General features: G+C 53.4%; 1 protein-coding gene across 2 annotated transcripts in view; it reads right to left on the bottom strand.

Annotated features, from left to right (window-relative positions):
• The window catches only part of RHBDL3 (rhomboid like 3), a 45,210-nt gene extending 32,423 nt beyond the window's left edge, over positions 1 to 12,787 (bottom strand). Inside the window, exons 1-2 of one of the 2 annotated variants that reach the window (XM_047081512.1) lie at positions 12,677 to 12,787; positions 11,116 to 11,139 (exon numbers count right to left, since the gene is read on the bottom strand). In XM_047081512.1, coding sequence (XP_046937468.1) covers positions 11,116 to 11,139; positions 12,677 to 12,787 — 135 coding nt within the window. The remainder of the gene's footprint in view (positions 1 to 11,115; positions 11,140 to 12,676) is intronic. The other variant, XM_047081513.1, reaches the window with a different exon arrangement.
• Between the last annotated feature and the right edge of the window lie 9,892 nt (positions 12,788 to 22,679).

Here is a 22,679-nt window from a genome sequence, read left to right as displayed (position 1 = left end):
ATGTACCCTGTCTCCTGCCCTGGATCCCTTCCTGTGCACTTACGACCTAGGCTGGGAAAAAGCCTGGGAATCACATCCTGTACCACCTAAGGCTCTTTCCCTCTTTGGGGCAAAGGAGTAGGGGGAGTTTCAAAAGGAGCCCTGCCCCACCTGCTGCGCTGTCTTGGGCAGATCATTAACCACACTGCCTCAGTTTCTCTTCCAGTCACATGGTAGGAACTCTCCCTTCTCAGGGTGATGTAAGGAAGTCCATCCCCATGGCTGCACATATAAGCAAATCATATGCAAATGAGGCTTGGGGAAAGAGAAATCCACAACCCACACAGCACACAGAGGCAGCCAGTCTTCTATCTTTGCTCCGTCAAAGGGCTGATGGGAAATTTGGGATCAGGATGAGGCAGCTCACATGGGAGGGGGTGAGGTCTCTGCTGTCAGGGAGACCCGGGGACATTGGGGAGAAGGGCAGCAGGCCAGGGGAACATAACGTATGGCCCAGCAGAGCTGAAAGGAATCTCTATGGTTCTCAAACTGCTCTGCAGAAACTTAGGGCAACCCCACTCTGAGTTGTTTCCTGTCCTGGCCTTCTGCACAGCACTTGTTGAACGACAACATGATAGAAGCTACATATGTAGAATGGCTGCTAGGTTTCAGGCACTACCTCATTGAAACCTCAGGTCACCCTATGTCCTGGTTTGGCTGAGACAGTCAATAGGCTTATACCTATTGTCTGAGCATGATTATTACCAGCACCCCTTTCCCCCTCAAAATGGTCCCAATTTGGATGATAAATTATATAGAGTCCCCCATTTAACCCTCACAACAACCCTCTCAGGTAGATACTATCATGAGCTCCATCTTACAGGGGAGAAAAATGAAGCAGGTGGAGAGCTGAGTTGGCCAAGTTTGAACAGCCCATCGTTGGTGCAGATGGATTCACGTCCGGGCGAAGGGGCCCAGAGCCTGCACTCTCCCATCATTAGGACAGTGTAGCTAAAAAAAAAAGCGTGAGAGAGCCCAGTCTAATCCTCTCCTCGGTTCATTTAACAAATATTTACCAAGGATCGACTACGTGCCAGGCACCACACCGCATTTCCTGGACAGGGAAACACAGGTGCGGAGAGCAAAAAAAAGTAGCCCAAGGTTACAGAGCGATTTAGTGGTCAAGACAGGAACAGTTCTGGGCTCCTCCATGGGAACCTGCTCTAGCCTTGCCCTTCCTTGTTTCTCTGTGCCGTCCTGCATGCGAAATATAGCCTCTGGCTCGGGGTTTTGTGAACATCAGGCCCAAGATGGTGCCTAAAATAAGGTCCCGTAAGTTTGGGAAACACTTTTGGAAGGGCCTGATGCATAAAAGCATACTAAGGGCTCACAGTGAAGAGATCTGATTTTGCTCAGCCCAGCATTTCCCAAACTTACTGGACTTTTGAGCATCATATTTTTCACACCAACACTCCATGAGACACCCTTTGGGAAAAACGCATGAGTCCACTACAGAGTAGTAATTTCTTCCTTTTGTGGAACCTGACCCTCTGTCCATGGTTCCGAACCAGCCTGTCACCTCCATCACTTGAGTGGCAAAGGCCCTCAAGTCAACTGACACTTTGTCTGGAGGCCCCCAGCGGTTAGAAATCTGCGGGACCCAGGCCACAGCCCAAGGGGTGAGGGGGGTGTCACCAGGGAGAGGCTGAAGAATCAAGGACTGGCCTAAGGGACGGCTGGGCTGAGCTCTCAGAGAACAGCCCTGCGGGAGCCAGGATCTGTCTGCTCAGCACCCAGGACAGCGGCGCCACTCCTCCCTCCCCACCCCCCCCAACCCCTCGTGCTGGCTGGGGAGCCAGGCCAAGGTTTCAGAGTTTACCCAGCAGCAGCAAAGAATCCGAGAAAGAAGAAAGGCGCACACACACTTATTTTCTATCTATTATGTATGTGTGAATTGTACAAACTGCATTTCCAGGACAATTACACGTCTGGTCTCTGTTCCCAGCACTCGAATTTCCTTCCTGCTCCTAGGACGACCCCCTCCCTCTCCTTGATCTAGAGAGCCCCAGGATGCCAGTGAAGGGTGTGGGCACCTCCAAGGACACCGAAGGCAGCACCCAGAATGCCTTGCAGTCTGGAAGGTCGGGACCTGGAATCTAGGGAAGGCTCCCATTCCTGGCCCCACTGCGTGCCCTCGCTGTCCTTCAAGACAGAAGGAGCCCTGGGAAATGACCACATGGCATGCGTGCGGGGTGGGCAGGGGAAAATATGAACAGCTGCCCCTCCTCACTTGGGGGGCGGTTACCAAGGCTCATCTGCTGGGTCCTTGCACAATTAACCAGGCTACCTAGGGGCTTACGCTCAGCAGAGCTGTCCCCACCCAACAGCCAGAGCTCACCAGGGAACTTGGGCCCATTATGGATATTTACTGCCCCATAAATTAGGTCCAGGCCTGCAGCTGTTGAGGTCAGGAGGTGAGGTTATGGGAGTAGCAGTTTTCTCTTCCAGTTCTCCCTCCTTGCAAAAGAGGATGCTAATTCTCCCCGTAGAGAAAACTACCTCACACTGTTCCCCTGACTTCTCTTCGCTATGAAATACTGATTTTCACAAATCTTTTATTACTTTTCTTCTCACGTCAACCCTGGAGTGAGTGTGATTAGTCCCATTTAACAGACATAGGAACTGAGGGACACAGAGATAAACAGCTTGCCCAGACCCCCCCCCTTGGGGGGTCACTCAGGAGGGCCCCTGAGCAACCCTCCTCCCCACAAGTCAAACAGCTGAACGGAGCTGTGAGGTTGGTTAGGGAGCTAGAACACCCTTCCCTCAGCAGAGAAGCGGGCATCCTGGCCTGAGTCCAGGCTGAGTCGCTGGATAATGGGCATGTTTCCAGAAACCATCCAATGTGCTCAACACCTGGACTGGAGGGGAAGCGCTCCCAGACTTTCCCTGGGATGCAGGACGCTGGGGTTAGGAGGGCAATGAGGGGTGGGGCCCCTCTTTCCTCCAGGCTTTGTCTCTTTCCACCCTGAAAGCCCCTTGGAAGACTCTGCTTCTTTTTCAGAGCCCCCCAAAGAAGGCCTTGGAGACTCGGGGGGCAGGGGAGACAGCTGGGGGCTGTGACTCAGAGGCAGGTCTCTTGGGTCCCCAGGAGCAGACATAATGCCCATGCTGACTCATCCAGGCACAGCCATCACAGCCGCCTGGGGACTGAAGCTGAGTCACAGCATCAGCCACAAAGGCGGGCATCCTGGCAGGGAGGGGGGGCCGTCACAGGTCACAGGCGGGGTGAGGGGGGGGGTCAGTGCAGTAGGATTGGGTATGGGCAGGGGCTTACATCTGTCCCATCCCTCCCTTCCCTTCAGCCTAAACCCACTTCCTGCTGCTCCTAGAAGCCACCAAAGAGTCCCTCTGGTCCCTCATTCCCGAGAAAAGAGAAGGCTGAGAGCCCCAGAGGAGGGAGTGGGGGTGGGGAGCTAGGATAAGGTAGGATAAAGGGTCACCAAACTCCTCCGCCTCCTGGGCCCTCCACCCTGTTTCAGAAGCCACCTTGTGGAGAAACACATACAACCCCTTCTGCAGAGGATCCTCCTTGGCTTTGCGGCTCTGGGCAGGCCCCGCCCCCTCAGGCCTCAGTTTCCTCCTCTGTAAAGAAGGTCTAGCACCACTCACCTCACAGGGTGGCTGAGAGATCAAAATGAGATGAGCTATGTGCATGCAGTAGGCACTCAACATCTGCTCTCTTGAAGAAATATTTACTGACTCAAACCTGCAACGTGCTTCAGGAAAGCTGGGGGGGCAGAGGTGGTGGCTCCCCCTGGGGCGCTCACAACTCAAGATACACATAGACAGAAGAGTGCCCTATTCTCACAGTGGACTGCCAGGTCGAGGAGGCTGGCTCTGGGCTCTGGTCATCTGACTGGCGGGACCGTTCACCCTCAGCCACGCAGGCAGCCAGGCAGTGACCAGAGGGGACACTTGGGCATCATCCCCACCCCAGCCAGCCTTTGTCCCAAAGCTTCTCTTCTTTTCCTGCGGAAAGTTCAGGAGGAATGTGGATGTTCAACTCCTGCCCTGAAGCCAGCTTGATAGGATAGGATGAACCCCACCGGAATCCTGGGGATCTGAATGCTGATTCAACACCTGTGACCCTTACACGTCACATGTTCTTTCGAAATGAAAACAGTGTCCATTTCCTTAAGTCCCAGTAAGACGATACAACTGCCAGGTTTCTCAGGTGCTCCCTGCATACTGCCCCTACTGCCCCAAGTGCTACACACACACACTCTCGGGAGCCTCACCACAACCCTGAGGGAAGGATATTATTCTAGGCAGCTTACAGATGAGAAAACTGAGGTTTGGAGAGGTTGCCTGGCTCGCCCGTTGCCATGCAGCTGGCAGGAGAACTGGGACTTGAGCCAGATGTGTGTCCTCTTCGTTGTCCTAGTCACTCAGGACGCCAAGTGAGCAAATGGAAGTCTGCATGGCCTGGTGGTGGGAACACAGGTCAGAGGGGAGCAGAGCTGGGCTCTAGTCCCAGCTCTGACAGGACGGCTGCCTATTATGTGGCAGGCAGCACAGAGTCTCAGATCCCTTGGCCCCACTGTTCAACTGCTACCACATGTACTTCTGTGAGTGGTCAGGGATACAAGGGTTAATTCAGCATGACTGCCAGGGTCACTGGGACAGGAGCAGGGTAGGAAAGCTGGCTTTGTGGTGGAGGGACTTCCATAGCCTCAAGGGCTCTGGAGGCCACCTGGTAATGGAGTGGAGGTACAGAGCCTGAGCAAGGGCTCCAGTCAAATCTACGGCTTTGTCCTTCTCTGGGAACCTCTTTCTGCTGGCTAATCATGTGTTCCGGGGGCCGCCATCAATGCCTTGTCTCTGGGGCAGGTGTTTTCTCCATGGCCCCTCACTAATCCATTCAGTAGCCCCGTGTGAACCTCTTTTCAACTCCCAGAACTTAAGCCAGCGTGCGGGAGAATTGCAAATGAGGTAGGCTTTAGGGTCAGGCCAAGGGAAGACCCCAAACTGGAGAAAAGGGGGCTGAGCAAGGGAGATACTTGGGGAGAGCAAGCAAGAAAGTCCTCTGGACTCAGAAGTGGCTCTCTTTCGAGGAGCCCAGATTGGGAAGGAGCTGGTTTAGGGAGGCCACTGCCTTCCTGGTGGGGGCCTGGATCTCAGAAGCAGCCCTAGGCTTCTTCTAGTAAAGTCTGAGTCCCAGTCAAGAGACAGTTGTCAAATGTCCACTGGGTATCAGACATTATGAAGAGTCTCCATTTCCATTTAATTTCCACAGTTGCCACTGGAGTTCAAGATTACTGCCCTTGTTTGAGGCGCCCGGATGGCTCAGTCGGTTAAGCGTCCAACTTGAGTTCAGGTCATGATCTCGTGGTTCATGAGTTGGAGCCCCGCGTCCGGCTCTGTGCTGACAGCTCAGAACCTGGAGCCCTCTCTCTCTCTGTCTCCCTCTCTCTCTCTGCCCCTCCCCCACGTGCGTGCGTGCTCTCTCTCTCAAAAATAAACATTAAAAAAAAAAAAGAATAAATCCAACCACAAATAAAAATTTACCAAGTGATCAAATTTTCCAAACAACACCTAAAGGAAGTGTTTCTTAATAAGTGATGCTGGCAAGGGGTGCCTAGGTGGCTCAGTCGGTTAAGCGTCCGACTTGAGTTCAGGTCATGATCTCGTGGTTCATGAGTTGGAGCCCCGCGTCCGGCTCTGTGCTGACAGCTCAGAACCTGGAGCCTGCTTCAGGTTCTATGTGTGTGTGTGTCTCTCTCGGCCCCTCCCCTGTGCATGCTCATCCTCTCTCTCTCTTTCTCAAAAAACAAACATTAAAATTTTTTTTAAAAGATTACTGTCCTTGTTTTACAAATGAGGAAATCGGGCTGAGAGCACTAATGTCACTTGCCCCCAATCACAAAGTCAGTAAGGCTTGAAGCCAGGTCTCTGTGAGTCCAAATCCAGGGTTCTGGACCCAAGAGGCTGCCTAAGTTGTTCTTCAAGCTGGTTGTAGCATGTTTATAATTTCAGTGGTGGGACAGTCAAAACTTGTCTGCTTTCCTTCTGGGAGATTAGCAGTTGGGGCTCTTTTGGGGGTTCTGAGAAATTCACGCTCTCAGTGGAAGGGGGAGAACACACACAAGCACAATCAAATTACTTTCAATCTTTCCTTTTCTTCTTGCTCATCTGTGCTCAAAAGTAATAGTGCTTTGTTGACTTAGCAGAACTCTGCCCCCAAACACTTTTGCTCATTAAACATTTGTAAATCTTGAAGGCATTTTAAGGATGAACCCAAAAATGGTTTTCCCAGCCTGGAAGCCCTTCATGGGTCCTCTATCTGCCACTGACTCACTATTTGACCTTAGACCCCTGAGGGCACTTCCCCGGGGTTCAGGAAGGGACTGAGAGTGAGACTTTCCAAGCGTAACCCGAAAAAAGGGAGCCTGGAGGGAACCTATGTAATAATGTAAAGCAAAAACTGAAGGGTACATTACCTGCAAAATTACAAATAGCAGGGGAATAGATGAGAAATAAAGAATAAACCTGGGGCGCTTGGGTGGCTCAGTCAGTTAAGTGTCTGACTTTGGCTCAGGTCATGATCTTGAGATTCTTGGGTTCAAGCCCTGCATTGGGCTCTGGGCTGACAGCTCAGAGTCTGGAGCCTGCTTCAGATTCTGTGTCTCCCTCTCTCTCTCTGCCCCTCCCCCACGTGCGTGCGTGCTCTTGCTCTCAAAAATAAACATTAAAAAAAAAAAAGAATAAATCCAACCACAAATAAAAATTTACCAAGTGATCAAATTTTCCAAACAACACCTAAAGGAAGTGTTTCTTAATAAGTGATGCTGGCAAGGGGCGCCTAGGTGGCTCAGTCGGTTAAGCGTCCGACTTTGGCTCAGGTCATGATCCCACAGCTTGTGGGTTTGAGCCCTGCGTCGGGCTCTGTGCTGACAGCTCAGAGCGTGGAACCTGCTTCAGTTTCTGTATCTCCCTCTCTCTCTCTGCCCCTCCCCCACTCATACTCTGTCTCCTTCTCCCTCAAGAATAAACATTAAAAAATAAAAATTAAAAAAAAAGTGATGCTGGCATAACTGGATAGGAAAAAGGTCTGGATAGAGTCAAGGGTTTGATGATTTTTTTAGTGTAGAAAAAGTAGTAGGAAATACAAGTGCATATTCATAAAATCTAAAAAAGAAGGAATGAAGAATGGGGTGCCTGGCTGGCCTAGTCAGAAAAGCGAGTGACTCTTGGTCTCAAGGTTGTGAGTTCGAACCCCACGTTGGGTGTAGAGGTTACTTAACTAAATATGTAAATGAACTTTTAAAAAAATGTTTAATCAGGCACCTGGGTGGCTCAGTCAGTTAAGCATCTGACTTCACCTCAGGTCACAATCTCGTGGTTCATGAGTTCAAGCCCTGCATTGGGCTCTGTGTTGATAGCTTGGAGCCTGGAGCCTGTTTCCGATTCTGTGTCTCCTTCTCTCTCTGCCCTTCCCCCACTGGCGCTCTTTCTCTCAAAAATAAATATTTAAAAAAAAACATAAAATAAAAAATGTTTATTGGTTTATTTTGAGAGAGAGAGAGAAAGAGAGAGAAAATGAGTAGGGGAGGGGCAGAGAGAGAGAGAGAGAGAGAGAGAGAGAAAGAGAGAGAGGAAGAGAGAATCCAAGGCAGGCTCTGCCCTGTCAGTGCAGAACACAACCCGGGGCCCAAACCCACAAACCGTGAGATCATGACCTGAGCCAAAATCAAGAGTTGGCTACCTAACTGACTGAACCACCCAGGCGCCCCTAAACAAACTTTTAAAAAATAATAAAATAAAATAAAATAAAATAAAATAAAATAAAATAAAATAAAGACAGATAAAGACTGTCTTGGGTCCAAAGCAATAGGAAGAATCATGAAGGAAAAGCTCAACAGATCCAACTATAGGAAAATAAGACACTTTACAGCATATTACACTATAACCACAGATTCATATTTAGGTTACTTTAAAATCTAATATTTAGGGAAACCATTAAGATCCCAAGTACATGAGAAGACGATTCCCTCAGCAGAAGTACACATAGGAAAGAAAGTATATGGAGCGTCTAGGGGTTGGAGTGATGATGTCTAGGTGTCCTGCCCACTAGAACTTCCAGGACCCGCGGGGAAGAAACCAGGGGTGGGGTGAAGAGGGAGAACACGTTACTCTCCTGCTTGAGCGGGCCAGATTCCCAGAACACCTGGTGGGGCAGGGAAACCTCCAAGGGAGAGGGGTCACCTGTTTTCTTCATTTGGAACTCCCACAAAAGGCATCCTGGCCATTTAGTTGGGGGCTGACCACACAGGACCAACAGGCGTAGGGCACAGCTTCAGTCGTTGGGGCTTAATTAGCTTCATGCTGGGTCAAAGCTACTCTGTGTGCTAAAGAACCAGACAGCAGGTCCCAGTTTGAAACTGGGTGCTCACTGGTGTTTCCGTGACCCAGGAGGGAAAGGAGGACTGACTGGGGCCAGCCTCTCATCCCATCGACCTCTGGAAGGTGAACACATCAGCTTGGAGGGACTCTGATAGGTGTCATGTGCCCCACGCCCCCACCACAGTTCAACTGGTCAGGGCTGTCTCTTTCTTTCTTCCTTCCTTCCTTCCTTCCTTCCTTCCTCCCTCCCTCCCTCCCTCCCTTTCTTCTTCAACTTGAGAGAGAGAGAGAGAGCAAGCGTGCGCAAGTGGAGGAGAGGGGTAGAGGAAGAATCTTAAGCAGGCTCTATGCTCAGCATGGAGCCCAATGTGGGGCTTGATCCCTCAGCCCTGGGATCATGACCTGAGCTGAAATCAAGAGTCGGATGCTCAACCCACCAAGCCATCCAGGTGCTCCAGGGCTGTCTAGTTCTGTAAGAGATGGTTGGGGCGCTGCCTCAACCCCCAGTCAAACATTCTTTCCTAAATGCACCAGGTTCACCAATCCTTGGAGTCCCACCTTTAAGCAGGCCCACCGGAAGAGACAGGGGGAAAACCCTTCAGCTTTCTGAAGAACCTAGCATCCTGAAGTTCCGCATCCTTCTGTGAAGCTTCCTACCTACTCTCCAGCTAGCCCCATGTGGGAATGGCCCCAGGCAGCTTCACAAAGGAGGGAGAAGGAACACAGAGGAAATCTGCCAGAGGTCAAGCCCTGCCCAGGAGCGGCTCTCCTTAAACACAAAGCACCCACAGGAAGGAAGGCAACAGAAATGGGCTTCTAATGTCACATGAGGGATGGGGAAGAAATTACTGTGAGAAAAAATGGTTTGCCCTGAGTATGTCTGGGAGTTTTCTTCCTAGAATTAATTTTGTCTGTCTGGAAAGGTTTCTGGGTGGGCCTTCCCAGAAGTAGGGGCATGCTCGTCGTCGTGACACTAGGGACCTCCCTCCAGCAGGAGAAAATGGATTTCACAGACCACCCGCTATTAGTTGCTACACATCCTCTCTGCTCTCTGCACAGCCTCCCCTCTCCCGGCTCCAAAGTCTTCCTACTAAAAGTTTTCCTCCATTCACCCAAACAGTTCCTTTTAAAATGTAAACACACACACACAGAAAACTAATCGAATGAGAAAGAGACACAGAGGGAAAAAAATGAAACACTTTGTTCTAGGTTCTGATTCTAAATCTGGCAGGAGGTGTGAAGGGCTGGCAGCTTGCTGGTCTTAGTATGGGTGACAGCAGGCGGCCCCTCCTGCCTCAGGGCGGCAGGCCAGCAGCGGCTGTGCTCTTAGGAACTGGAGGGAGAGTGGGTGGCATGTGGGGGCAGAGGGAGAGATGTGCCACCCCACTGGGACAGGAGCCGAGTGGATGCTCCCCAGACCACAGCCAGGCCTCATGCTTAATGCGGATGACACCCCCCCAAGCCCCACCCCAGGCCTGCCATGACTTTCCAGCTGTAATTCCAAGTCTCAGTCCCACTTGGGCACCTGCGTTTAGTGGGTTCCCCAAACCGAACTGGTCTGAAACCAAAGCTGTCATTTATGCCAACACCTGACCCCCACCCTGACTTTCCCTTTTTCCTCCCAGGTTCAGAATCTCAAACCTATCTATGTGCTTCACTCATTGACTCAGGGGCAGTAAGCCTTCCAATTCCCCCGCGGTCACATCCCTCTTCCTTTCCGTTTTTACCTCGTCTACTACGTCACCGAGGCAGACCCCTGACTACTTTCCCTCATGCCTGCAACCCACCTTGCCTCCATCCTATCACACAGGACCTTCCCAAAGCACTGCTCAGATCCCTGCTAAAAAAGCTTTCAAAAGCTTCCCCTGCGTGCAACAGGACGAGGTCTGGTCCGAGCTACTTTTAAAGCTCTATCTCCTTCTCCAATCCAACAGGTGCCCTCTGGCCCGACCAGACAGGGCTCTTAAAGTTGCACAGACTTCGTGGCACAATCATGCTTACCGCGGGACCACAGCGTTCACTACTCCCCCTGCACTGGGACATCTCTTGCCTATCCTCTGCATCGAGGAATGGAGCCGGAGAGGGAAATACACAAAAGCTTTCAACAGGAGTACCAAGCAAAGAAGAAACTGTTTCCTTGCCGAAGGTCAACTGTTCATCAATTGATTCCAAAGGTGGCATTTCCAAATCCACCCCCCACACCTAGACGCTAGGCGTTGCAAACAATCACGTACTATTTCCCCTAACTCTCATCCGTGCCGCAAAGTTAGAGACAGCTTTCAAAAGAGCCCATACTGTGAGTCATCCTCCAAGGAGGGTAGAGATTTGACTCCACATGGATCTCTGAAGGTGGAGGTATGAAAGGAGAGGGGATGTTAACCTCAGCCCTTCCCCCACCTCCTCAGCCCCAACTGCAATCCCCTGGCATATAGAGAATGTCCCCGGCTTTCGATACCTATTGTCCAATTTCTATGTGGTTTAAACCTGGTTCTGGTGAGGCGGAGCTGGGAGAAGGAGGGAGGCAAGGATCTCTCAGGGGAGCCCACCGCCTACTCCTGAAACCTGGAGAGCAGTGGAGAGCAGTGTTCGGTCTCATAGATGCACTAAGCCACGCCCCCACCCCACGTCAGCATCTCAGGAGTGCAGAGCTAGGGAAGCCCACGCAGGCAGGGAGACTGATTGTGGGGAGGGCTGGAAGGAAGTGGGGGGGGGATTTAACTGCTCACGTACCTGATCAAACAGGACTTTCCAGTGCTGGTAGAGAGGGAGGCCATGCACAAGAGGAGGAAGAGGGGAGAGAGAGAGAGAGAAACACACACTTATCACCAAGGACTCTCTAGCCCCCCTGAGATTTCGGACACTGCCTCCCAGTTGCTGCCCAGACTCAGGGACCCGCCACAAGATACCAGGGGAAATGTGGGAAGAGCTCCCCAAGTGAATCTGCACTAAGCAAAGGGAGGGAACTCAGGTTGGGGAGGTTGGGGGTGGGGGGTGTCCCTCACTTGGAGACACGCAGAAAGGGATAAACAGAACAAGGGTGATTCTCAACAATTACTAAATAAAGGCATTCAACTCTCCCCAAGGGCCTCTAATAACTTACACCTAAAGCTTGTAGCCGTGTCTATTCCCACACCTGGGAAAGCTGACCCAGGTGCAATCCCATCAGACCCGCCAGAACCGTCCCAACGTGCTAGGGGCCAGAGACCCCTACTCAGGAAACCTCAGCCTGCACAAACGCTAGCATTTTGCCTGCAGCTTGGGAGGAGGGGTCTCTGGAAAGCACTGAAATCTAAGTGGTCCCTTCCAAGGCTGAGTCTAATTGGTGAGTACGGGGCTTTGGGGCCAGAAGCTGGTGAGAGGTTTAACTGCGGGAGCCAGAGGGAAGGGAGGATGTTAAGCTCCCTGGGGCACACTCATTCAGACTTGCCGGCTTAGGTTTAGTAGGTTGGGGGGCCTGGCTTCACCTCCATTTCCCATTCTGAGAGAGGGCTAGGGCAGGGCAGAGCGTCTGCCCAGTTTTTCCCCTCTGTCTGCAGGTTAACCTGGGGAGGGAGTAGCTTAGGAAATTCCAGTTCCCAGGACTCCCCGGCGCGGGCTCCGCCGCTGGCTCCCCGAACCAAAGGGAAGGAGACTCCGGCGGCAGATGGCAGGGAAGCCCTCTGGGGCAGCCCCTCCCCATCCTCGCCCGGGGGACCGTCGCAGGCACCGACTCGGTCTGGGACTCCTGGGCTCCCAGTACTCCCCCTCTTCCTCCTCCGGCCAGGTTCGGGGGCTGGGGCCGGCTTGAATTTCAATCAGTATCGCGACAGGGCAGGTGCAGGGAGGGAGCTAATCCGGAAGCGAAGAAGGGGGTCGCCAGACCGGTCGGCGCTGCCGGGTTCCGGGGACTCTGCGGCGCCCGCTCCTTCCCCGGGCTCAGGGAGCCCGCAGGTCGCGAGTGGGAGGGGAGGGGGAGTCACTGCTGTGACGCGGCCGCCTCTGCGGGAAAACGCCGTGTCCCGGGCACTGCACCAGCCGCGGGGAGGGGGGCTCCGGCGGCAGACGGGTCCCCAGCGCAGCGGCGGGGCTGTGTCCCGCAGCGAAACGGCGGGAGCCCGAGCAGGGGGGTGGCGCGCGCGCGTTTGGGGGAGACCGGTCCCTCCGCCCTCTCCCGCCCGCGGGGACCCGGCCAATCCGGGGCGCTCCCGCCGTCACCTTGAAACCTCCAAGTTGCCCCGCGGGGGAGAGACGGGGGCAGCTCCCCCACAGTGCCCCCCAGAAAGTTTGCCCGGGCGGGGGAGGGGGCACTCACGTCCTCCGGCGCCGCCGGCGGCCGCTCCTCGGCCTCGGGTTCCAGCTCCTCGATGCGCTCCGCCTCGGCGCAGGCGGCCACTGCGGGGCCCGGGCTGGGGTGCTCTCCCATGCCGACGCGGGGTCCAGGGCCGGCGGGCGGCTGTGGGGCTCGTCCCGGCGCGCCGGGCTAACTTTGCGCGGCGCGGGCCGCGCCGCTCCGGGGGCCCTGTGCGCACCGCGCCGCCTCCGCGCCAGCCCCGCCGCCCGCGCCCGCCCCCATGGCCCCGGCCCCCGCGTCGCCGCCTCGCCACCCCGGGACGCCCGGCCCCTCGCCGCCAAACTTCTCCGCGCTCGCGGCCCCGCCGGCCTCCGCCCAGGCCCCCACGCCCGGCTCAGAGGCGAGGGCGCCCTTGGGCCGGCCCCGGCCCCGCGGCTCCCCGCGCTCCCTTCCCGCTTCCCGCGGCCCCAGCTCTGCGCCGGAGTCTCCTCCTCCCCGCGGACTCCTCGGGGGCGGCGCGCGGGCGGGGGCGGGGCTGCTCCCGGGGACCGCCGTCCCCCGCCCCCACCCCCCCCCGGGCGCCACCACCAGAGCCAAATCGGTCAGAGCGGCGCGGCCCCGGGAGGAGAGGGGGCAGAGCTGCGGCGGGGCTGGCGGGGAAGTGGCTGCACCGCCCGGGGCGGAGGGGGGATGTGCGGGCGAGGGGGGGGGGGCGAGCAGCGCCGCGCCGTCCGTGGCCCCATTACCACCAGCCTCCAGCCGGGGCCCGGGTTTGTCTCGGGGCCGGGGTGCGGTGCAGTGCCCACTTCCCGAGACCCACCGGGTTAACGATCACTTGGAGGCTGCAGATGCGTAAAGGAGGCAGGGGCGAGGTTTTCACTAAGTTGGCAACGTCGGGGTTAACTGGGAGTGAACTGGGGGCGGGATGCTGGGAGGACGGGATCCTCAACACCCTTCCATCTCTCTTCCCCTCCTTTCGGTCTCAGATTCTGAGAGATCCAGATAGGTCCAGTAATTTAGGGATGGGAGAAGTCAGACAGGGGCTGCCAGGATCCCCAATCCTAAGTCTTTCTCTTCCTGCAGGAGAGCTATGTTGACAGCGCCCTGGCTTCATTTGACCAGGTTGACAGAGGCAAGCCCAGAGAAGTGCCCCAACTGGGAGATGGGAGGTAAAGAAGCTAAAGCAAATAGTGATGAAGTTAGATGGGAGGAATAGGAGATCTTTTAAAGAAGAAAAAAAGGGGGGGAGGTGTTGTTTCCCTGCAGGACCTCCCAGGAGACCGTCTCCCAGAAACAGAGGCTCTGCCTGCAAACTGGTCTGGTGGTCTGCTGGGACAGGTGCCACTCTCCCAAGAGGCACAGGGGCTCACCTCTGGTCAGTGGTCCCCTCCCAGTCCTCTTCCTAACACCCAACACCCACCCACTCACTGGTGTCTGCTCCTCTCTGCTCCCTTTCAGTGAGGGAGGCTCTTTTCCAACACCGAAAGTTGCAATTAATGCTCTCATCATCATAAAGCAGACACATAACCCCAGCCCCGGGATCTAACCTGTGACCATCTCACCCGACAAGGACTGCTCCCCTTAAACACAGAGGAGGAAATTAACTCTGTTCTAATTAGGTGAGTTTGCTACAGACACCAATTTTCATCTCGGTTTCAGAAAGTGTGATCATTTCAACTATTTTTGTTTCTTACCACCCTCCCCCATCCCTACTCTACTAACAAGTCAAGATCCTGCCAAGATTTCCTTGTAAATAAAACTGTCTGCCTAGGGTGTGATTTTGAAAACAGCCTTCAGGGGGACAGAAGAGAGGCCTAACTCCTTTGTGGAAAGAAGCCCCAGAAGGACAAAAGGAAGCATGCGGCCCTGAGGTCAATGTCACTGCCTCCTCCCCACCTTCCTGATATCATCTGCATGACCCATATGGGTGCTGGCTGTGTTACACTTAGATCTGTGGGACTGGACCAGTGGGCCAACAAGCCTGGGGTGGGGTGAGGAGAAGAAGGGCTCAGAGAGGCATCATAACCACTCTGCTGAGATACCCAGCAGCCCCTGGACGGCGTTCTGATCCCAGCTGGCCTTTGGTTTTTTCGCACCTCTTATCCACATATTGGACTCTGTCATTCCCTCTAGAAGGGACCTTGGCAGGCTCAGTTCAGTTCTCTGAACATGTACGGAGTTCTCCCTAAGTGCCAGTGACAGGGCTTTGGGAATACAGAGATAAGTAGGATCTGGACCCTGCCCTCCAGAAACTGCTTGATTGGGGGAGACAGCCAGGGAAGTCCAGGGGGTATAGAAACCCAAAGGACGGGGCCCTTGAGGGCCCAAGAAGACTTCCCAAAGGATGCGTCCCCAGAACCAGGCAAAGTGAGACACCTGAAGGGAAGGCATTCCAGGCAGAGGAAACACCGCGGGCAAAGGCTGGGAACGTGAAGCAGTCTGGTTTGGCAGGGGAACTACACGCAACCTGGTGTGGCTGCACATGAGATCTGGGCATTTCATGTGAAGAGGGCGGCCTCAAAGGGATGGTTTGAAGGGCTGTGAGTTTCATGAGAAAGGAGCTTGGACTCCACCTAAGGCCAAAGGGGAGCCATTGAAGGATTGTGAGCCCAAGAATCCTATTTTAAAAGATCCTTCCGGCTGTAATGTGGAAGATAGACAGGAGGAGGTTGGCTTGAGCATAGGGAGAGGGGCAACGCCATCCAAGGAAGAGGTCACGAGTGCAGCAGCAATTAGGGGAGAGGGAGGATCCGAGAAGTATCCAGAAGGGCGGCTTGTTCCTCTGTCTGCCCTAGGAACATTTCACCCACACCAAAAGTATCCTAGGAAAGAATTGCCAACCACTAACCAGAAGCTTCCCTTCAGGAGACTGCTTCCCTTACCCTGGCCCTGGCTGGAAGGAGAATGGCCATCTGGACTCGCAGACGAGGTGTAACACCTAAAACTCTGTGAACCTGAGGCCACACTCTCACCTTTTGCCTTCCTTGTTGCCTCAGCCTCGCCAGCCAGCCAGCCCATTTTACCGCACAGCCCCAGGGAAATCGGCAGCTAGGTACACCCCACTCCCCAGCAAGCAGCGGGACATGGGGCCTGGGGCCCCTCTGAGGGATGGGAGTGACCAGGCTGTCTGATAGCTTCTGTGCCACTCCAGACTAAGATAGCCTGGGGACCGGCACACTCTGTGCCACGCTGGGGACAAAGGAAGGAACGGGTATCAGTGCCTACTCACCTTCACTGAATGGCTGCCATGGGCCAGGCACTTGTAGATGCCCTGAGGTAATTGTACAGGGGCCCTGCCCTCAGAGAACCCCAGGTCTGGTGGGAAATGACAGCAAACAAGGGCCGATTGGCATTGATTGATACCCAGCTCTTCATTTTGTAAGCACTCCACACCCATGACCTCTCTTCAAGTCCCTAACAAGACACTCTTAGTCGATGCAGCGTAAGAGCCTGGGGGAGAGCAGTCTGAGCTCTGAAGAGTCAAACACAGTTCAGAGATGAGCCTTGAAAGATGGGGCAGCTTTGGGGTGGAAGGGTACAAACTGCACCAGAGGAACAGAAAAACCACAGACTGTGTTAAGAACAACTCAGTGGTTGAGCACAAACTGGGGGTGGCCGGGGGGTGAGAACCATGTAGCAAAAGTCCTTGAGTGCCAGGCCGAGGAGCAAAGACCTTGCTCAGTGGGCGATGGAGAAGCAGTGATAGCTTCTAACTAGAGCCGCATTTTAGGGAGATTAAGTTGGCAGCCGCTCAAGAGTGCAATTCATCTAACATTGCGAGTGGCCATTATTTGCCAGACCCTGGCCGAGGTGCTGAGAATACAAAGGGAGTAAGACCCAGGCCCTGGCTTCTTGGGAGAAAAATCGGATAATCCTCTGATTACAGCCTGGTGAGAAAAGGAAGGAGGGAAGAGGAGAGCTGTTTGGGGGCTGAGTCTTTAAGGAGCACCCACCAAGAGAGGGAAGAGTGTAGTTTTAAGGGTCTGAACCTGGGGGCCAGAACAAGGTGTTGCCAGGGTTGAGGGGTGGGGGGGGGAAGCCAGAGGGAGCCACTGGGAGGGGGAAGCGGGGTGTGGGGAGCCAAGGAGTTTGTGGACAACATGAGCTAATGAGAAACCGGGGAAGGAACATTCAGGGCTATAATTACTGCCCAAATCAAATGGCCATGCAGAGCAGGGGGTGAACAGGGGTGATTTTCTCCAGAACTTCTCGGGGGCTTGGGCCTCTTCTCCAGCAACAGTTTCCCATTCTGACGTCTCCCTCAGCCAGGCATGCACCCCTCAAGGCCCTTTTCTCTCCCTAAAGCAAATCCAAACTGACCCTCACGGTCCCCTCCCACCATGTGGAGCCCCGATCTTCTGAGAAACCTGCAAACAGCTCCTGCCATTTGCCTGCCCGAGATGAAGACATGAGTTATTTTTGACCGAGATCCAAGCCCCAGCCCTGAATTCTTTTGTCTTCCAGGAATCCCCCAGTCATGTTTGAAGCCTGCAAGTCCGAACAGCAGACGCCGCTCAGGGAGGAGACTGCCACTTGGAATCCAACCACCCCTCTACCCCAGCTCCCACATTCTTGCCTTATTGCCCGCTGTCTTGGAGATCAAACAGCACAACGCTGTTGCTCTCCTTTCGTCTCTTCCTTTCTCACTCCCTCCAGGGCCCCCAATTTGCCGAGTCACTTAAATCATTACTGAAAGATGTCTAGGTTCACAGACACCAAACCCTTTCAAAGAGAGGCGTGGGCTCCCAAAAGTGAAGCTCAGAAAGGCACAGAGGAAACTCTCCCAGTTCCGAAATGTAGCCAACCCCATGTTCGGGAAAAATGATAAGCTGCTTTGCTGGCTCTCAGCTTCCTTCTGTCTCCTTGGGGCTTGGCTGGTCCCCAGGGTGCCACTTCTGGCTCTCTTTGGGCTTCCCACACTCTCTGCGACCTTTGGTTATGCAAGAGGTAAGTCCTGTCCGTTCAGTCACGTGCACCTCTCTGTGCACCTGTGACGCACGCCCCTCCTCCCCCAGCCCTTCCTTAACCCTCCAGCCCAAACGGCCCACTCCTTCCTCTAAGTTTTATCTTCTTTATCCAAGAATGCGTGTCCCTTGAAGGAGAGGATCTGGCCCGTTCGATTTTACATCCATCACAATATGCAACATTGCACACCGTAGGAGCTGAACAAATGTCTGTTTAATGAAAAACAGAGCATGTCTGTTGATATGACACGAAGTCTAATTACATAGTTATTACTCTCAGCCCCCAACAAGAAACTCGTTCCTTGTTTTATGTTGTGGAGAAAAGATTCCTCTGCATAATAAAAATACAATTGTCTGCCTGCTGCCTTCATGTCAAAGCATTTCTACATTTGTCATTCCATTTCATCCTCAAAAAGCTGGCCTTTTTTTAGGGAAAGCAGAATAGGTACAATTGTCTCCAGTTTACAAATGGGGACACTAAAACCCCTGGGCTCGGAGGAGATACGATTCTCCATTCCTCTCACCAAATTTCTTATTTTAAGAGTCTAGGTGGGACACCTGGGTGGCTCAGTTGGTTAAACATCCGTGTCTTGATCTCAGGGTCATGAGTTCAAGTCCTGGGTTGGGCTCCGAGCTGGGCAGGAAATTTTCTTAAAAAAAGAAAGAAAAACAAACACACAAACAAAGGGTCAAAGGGAAAAAAAAAAAAAAACAACCCTAATGTGGTGAGTGCCCTTGGCCCCAACTACTGCTTGCAGTGACTTTCTCCCAGGGCAACCGGGCAGGGCTGAATCAGGTTGCCCAAGTGGGGCGGCTTGTCTAGTTGTGGGCTGGTATGCATGGGGGGGGGTGTCTTTGGCTTTAGAGAAAAAGCCACTGGTCTGTCTGCTTTGTTTTTCGTAAAATTACATGTGCAAACTCCTCCCAGAAGGAGGGGAATGGTTTGCTTTCATTCACCACTGCACAGTGCCGGGCTCCTATGAGGTGTCCATCGAGCTGTGTGGAGAGGACATTAAGAAACTGCCACGAGGCCCATGGTGAGCCTTTCCACTCGAGTGTACGATCCATGAGGGCAAGGACTTGGTTTTGTTGGCTTACAGCAGTGTCTGTGACTCCTAGAACGGTTCCTGGCATATGGAAAGCTCTCAAAAAGTATTTGCTCAGTGAATAAACCTGTCCTATTTATACTTCTCCAGGCCAAAGAAGGCAAGCCAGGGGTCAGAATTCCTGGGAAGTCTGCCTGGCCTCTGGCCTCATGGGGACTTCTCGGCCTCCTCAGGGAAAGAATGTCATTAACCCGGCACCTACTCTGGTGAGGGGCTGCAGTGAAGAATGTCTTGGGGCCCACGAGGCAGGCTTTCTGATGATGGGGACACAGCAGCGGCAGCAGCCGCCTGGGACACCGGGCAGGGGAGTGAGACGGTGGGCACTCAGATCTGCCTCCTCCATTTCTCAGCCGCACAGCCCAAGTGAGGCTGTGTGAGAACTTCTCCGCACACATTGTAAATACCATCTGTCACACTGCCTGCCCAGACGCGGCCTTCCTCCCTGGAAGGGAAGCGTTCTTTATTATTTATGCAGAACGCACCCTACTTAAGTGCTGTGCCACCAGGAGAAGGAGAGAAAGGCCCAGAAGAGTCGAGGACTCCAGGAATCTGCCCCTCGGATAGCCACTGGACTGGAGGGCTTGGCCATTGCCTCTCTGGGGTGGGAGGGTAAGTCTCCCCTCTTCTGGGGATTAGGAGGCCTGCATCCTCATTCTCGCTCTGCCATCAGCTTGCTGCATGACCTTGACCAAAGCACCTCAACCCTGTAGGCCTGTAAATGCAGAGGTCGGACTAGATGAGCTGTGACCTCTCCCCCAGCCCTGAAATACACTTGGGTCATTTGGACCCTTCTCCTTCCTGCCACTCACCCAGAACTGTGTTTGCTCCCCACCCAGGCTGGAAGGGGGAAATACAGATCAAGATGTGATTCCTAAGTACTTGCGAGTAGGCCCAGGAGTCAACAGACCTGGGTTCTTGTTCAAACTCTGTCACTGTTTAGCCATGTGACCCTGGGGACTAAGAGACTGCAGTAGGAGAATCCATCTTGGAATCCCATGATGTCCAACTTTCTATTCCAAAACGGCGCTTATAAACATCTTTGCAGATGGAAACTTGTAGACACGGAGATGAATGAGACGTAGTCTCTGCCCACAGTGAGCAGTAAGATAGGTGGAGAAGACACGCTAAAAACACCTACAGGTACAGTGTGATAGGTACTGAGTAGAGATGTCCGCCAAGTATGTGGTTGGCAGAAAGGGGGCCCAAAGGGGCGATGCTGGAGCTGGATCTTAAAAGACCAAGTAGGAGCTCGCCAGCTGGGTGAGGCTTGATGTGTTCAGGTTGGAGGGTACTGCACGTACTAAGGCAGGAAGGTGTAAATCTGCATGGAAACTGCCTCCTCGTTGTTAGGTGATGGGGACATTCTGAGAGTCTCTGCATTGACTGCAAATCTCCCACCCCTTTGGAACGATCCAGCACTCCCTGGATGGGGGTGAGGGGGCTTGCGATTAATGGCTCAGCCTGGCCTCCCTGTCCATGAGGCACAACAGCAAGGATGTGAGAGACTGACAAGAGTATCTCCTTCCATCTCCTGCCTTTATCTGTTCTCCGGACTAGAATCGGTGAAGCAGGCTGGAAATTGGGGGCTGGCTCAAGTGGTCCTAAGGTGACCCACAATTTTTCCGGTGACCCACCATCAGGCCGGGTCAGAAGAGGAACGCGGCCCTGTGCAAAATGGGGCCCGGAGGCTGGCAGTCAGGGTGGCTGGGCATCCTCCCGTGTGTGGCCAGAGCACATGATCTGTCCTACAGCTGTGGCAGACTGTCGTGGCTCCTTGGGGAGCAGTCCAAGTCCTCTGCAGAGAGATGGAGTTAACCTGTCCCTTCTCCGTGAAGGACGTCCTGCAACGGAAATGCGCTCAATCTGGTTGCTGCAGCTGTGGTCTGCAGCTCACATGCCCACTCTGCATCCTCCCAAGCACACAAGAACAGTGCAGAGGAAAATGCATGCATCCAAGACCTCCGTTAGCTGTGAGCAGCCTCACAGGCTGCGAACCATGGCGTTAACCAGGCTCGGGGAAAACCACCGAAGCACCGTAAGCATTCTGCTGGTTTGGCTTGCCGCAACAATTTATATCCAAGACAAGGGGGCTGCAAGTCAGGGAAATACCAGAAATGCTGAAGGAACGGGCACATTTGCCAGATGGTTCCTGGGGCACAATTGTATTTGCAGAGGGACGGTCTGCAGAGGGAGGTCCTTTCCTCGGAGAGCAAAGGCGCTGGCTGATGGCTCATTCATTATCCTAGGGCTCATTTGGAGGAGGGTGGTGGCTTAAAGCACACCCACGCTCTCGTCCTCTTCCCAGAACCTTGCAGCTGTGATTGCCTGAGGTTGAAGTGGCCTTCGGGATTGGGCCTCTCCAAGCACTCCTGTGTTTCTTTAGACACCTGCCACCTGTATCTTCTTCCCCAGCTTAAGCCAGTTAGTTCATTTTCCCAGCTGCCAGCTGTCATTCTCTTTCCTTAATGTATTTGACTGCATTTAGTCAATTACACAGCTTGGGCTCTTACGATGTGAGTTCAGCTGTGCTCCCAGCACAGAACTACAAGGCAATAGGGACGAGGCTGGGGGCGGGGGTGGTTAAGTGGGTTTGAAAATATGAATAGCTGGAAGGGCATCTTAAATTATTGGCTACATTAGCACAGAATTTTCACAAACTCGTTGCCTTTGCCTGATAATGCATGTGTCTGCCTGCGTCTTCCTCCATGAAAACTGCAGGCTACCTCTGTCGTGGTTTTCCTACATATCCCGGGTGGGTTGGTGGTCACGGTCTGAGTCACGCAGATGCCCCCACAAGCCTGGGTCGTGGGGCAGATGCGGTGAGGCAGGTGGGCAGTCAACACAGCTCCTGCGGAGCCCCAGTGATGCCCTGTTGCTCTGGTGGTCAGTGGGTCCCCTCCCTGCAGATGGACAGCATCACAGCAGCAGCAGGCTGCAGGTGGTGAGAATGCCCACTTAATAGGGGACCTGTAACTTCTGTATTACATGGTGACCTCCGTAAGAACAGCATGCCTTTGTGACCGCCTCACTTTCTCTATTTTCTAGTATCATGCTGTCAGCGTGGTATCTAGGGGTTTAAGTGGAAAACAGACATACTTATTCACAGCCTTTCATTTGCATCTGGCAGGATAACCTTCACCAAGTTAGTTCACTTAGACTCCCTGAGACTCAGTTTCCTTGTATTTAAATGAGGCTAATATGACACATCTTGGTAGGATGTAGATAAAAAGGATGGGACAGTGCCTGGCACAGAGTAGCTCTCAGTAAGTAAGCATCCTTTTTCCTTCCCTTTTCCCCCTGGATACTCAATGCATGGTGTTGAATAGATGAATAAATTATTTCGGAGATGAATACACTTTGGCATCTTTCTTGGATACATTCACATTCCAAAAAGCCCATATACTGCAGTTGTTTAAAAAAAAAAAAATCCAAGGCCACGTAACCAAATTTTCGGTTTACAGCAGGAGGCAGCCGCCCTGTGGGGGCTTACGTGGTTTCAACAGACGGAGAAACACTTCTGTTTATTTTTAAAGGAAAATACGAGGAGACTACCTGGGGAAACAATGGCGCAGAACTTTGCGTTTGACCTCTTTCATCTCTCCCTTTGACGCAGGAGGCACACAGTTGGTGCCTAATAAATGCACACCAAAGGTTTGGCCTTCTTCTCTGGGCCTCCAGGTTACAACTCTGACCAGGAATCACGTGAAGTCCTGGAGCCACAGTGTCCTCTAGTGGGGAAGACCGTCATAACACCACACGGAGCTGACCAAACACAACAAGCCCGTTTCCCTAAAGCGCCCCGGATCAGCGCCATAGCGCAGCCTCCAGCGCAGTTTCCCAAGCCTGTCTTCATGACTCGGAAATGACAAACAACACCTTCTCCAGGAAAGGCTCTTCTGAATGCATTACTCAGAGACAGCCACTGCAGCCACATTTGTTCCTGAAAATTCATGA

The sequence above is a fragment of the Lynx rufus genome, unplaced genomic scaffold (genome assembly GCF_022079265.1).
Source record: "Lynx rufus isolate CCGP_SWC_20201006 ecotype Redwood Valley unplaced genomic scaffold, mLynRuf1.p SCAF_18, whole genome shotgun sequence".
Taxonomy (NCBI): domain Eukaryota; kingdom Metazoa; phylum Chordata; class Mammalia; order Carnivora; family Felidae; genus Lynx; species Lynx rufus.
Note: the sequence above shows the minus strand (reverse complement) of the source record. Positions and strands in the feature narration are given on the sequence as shown.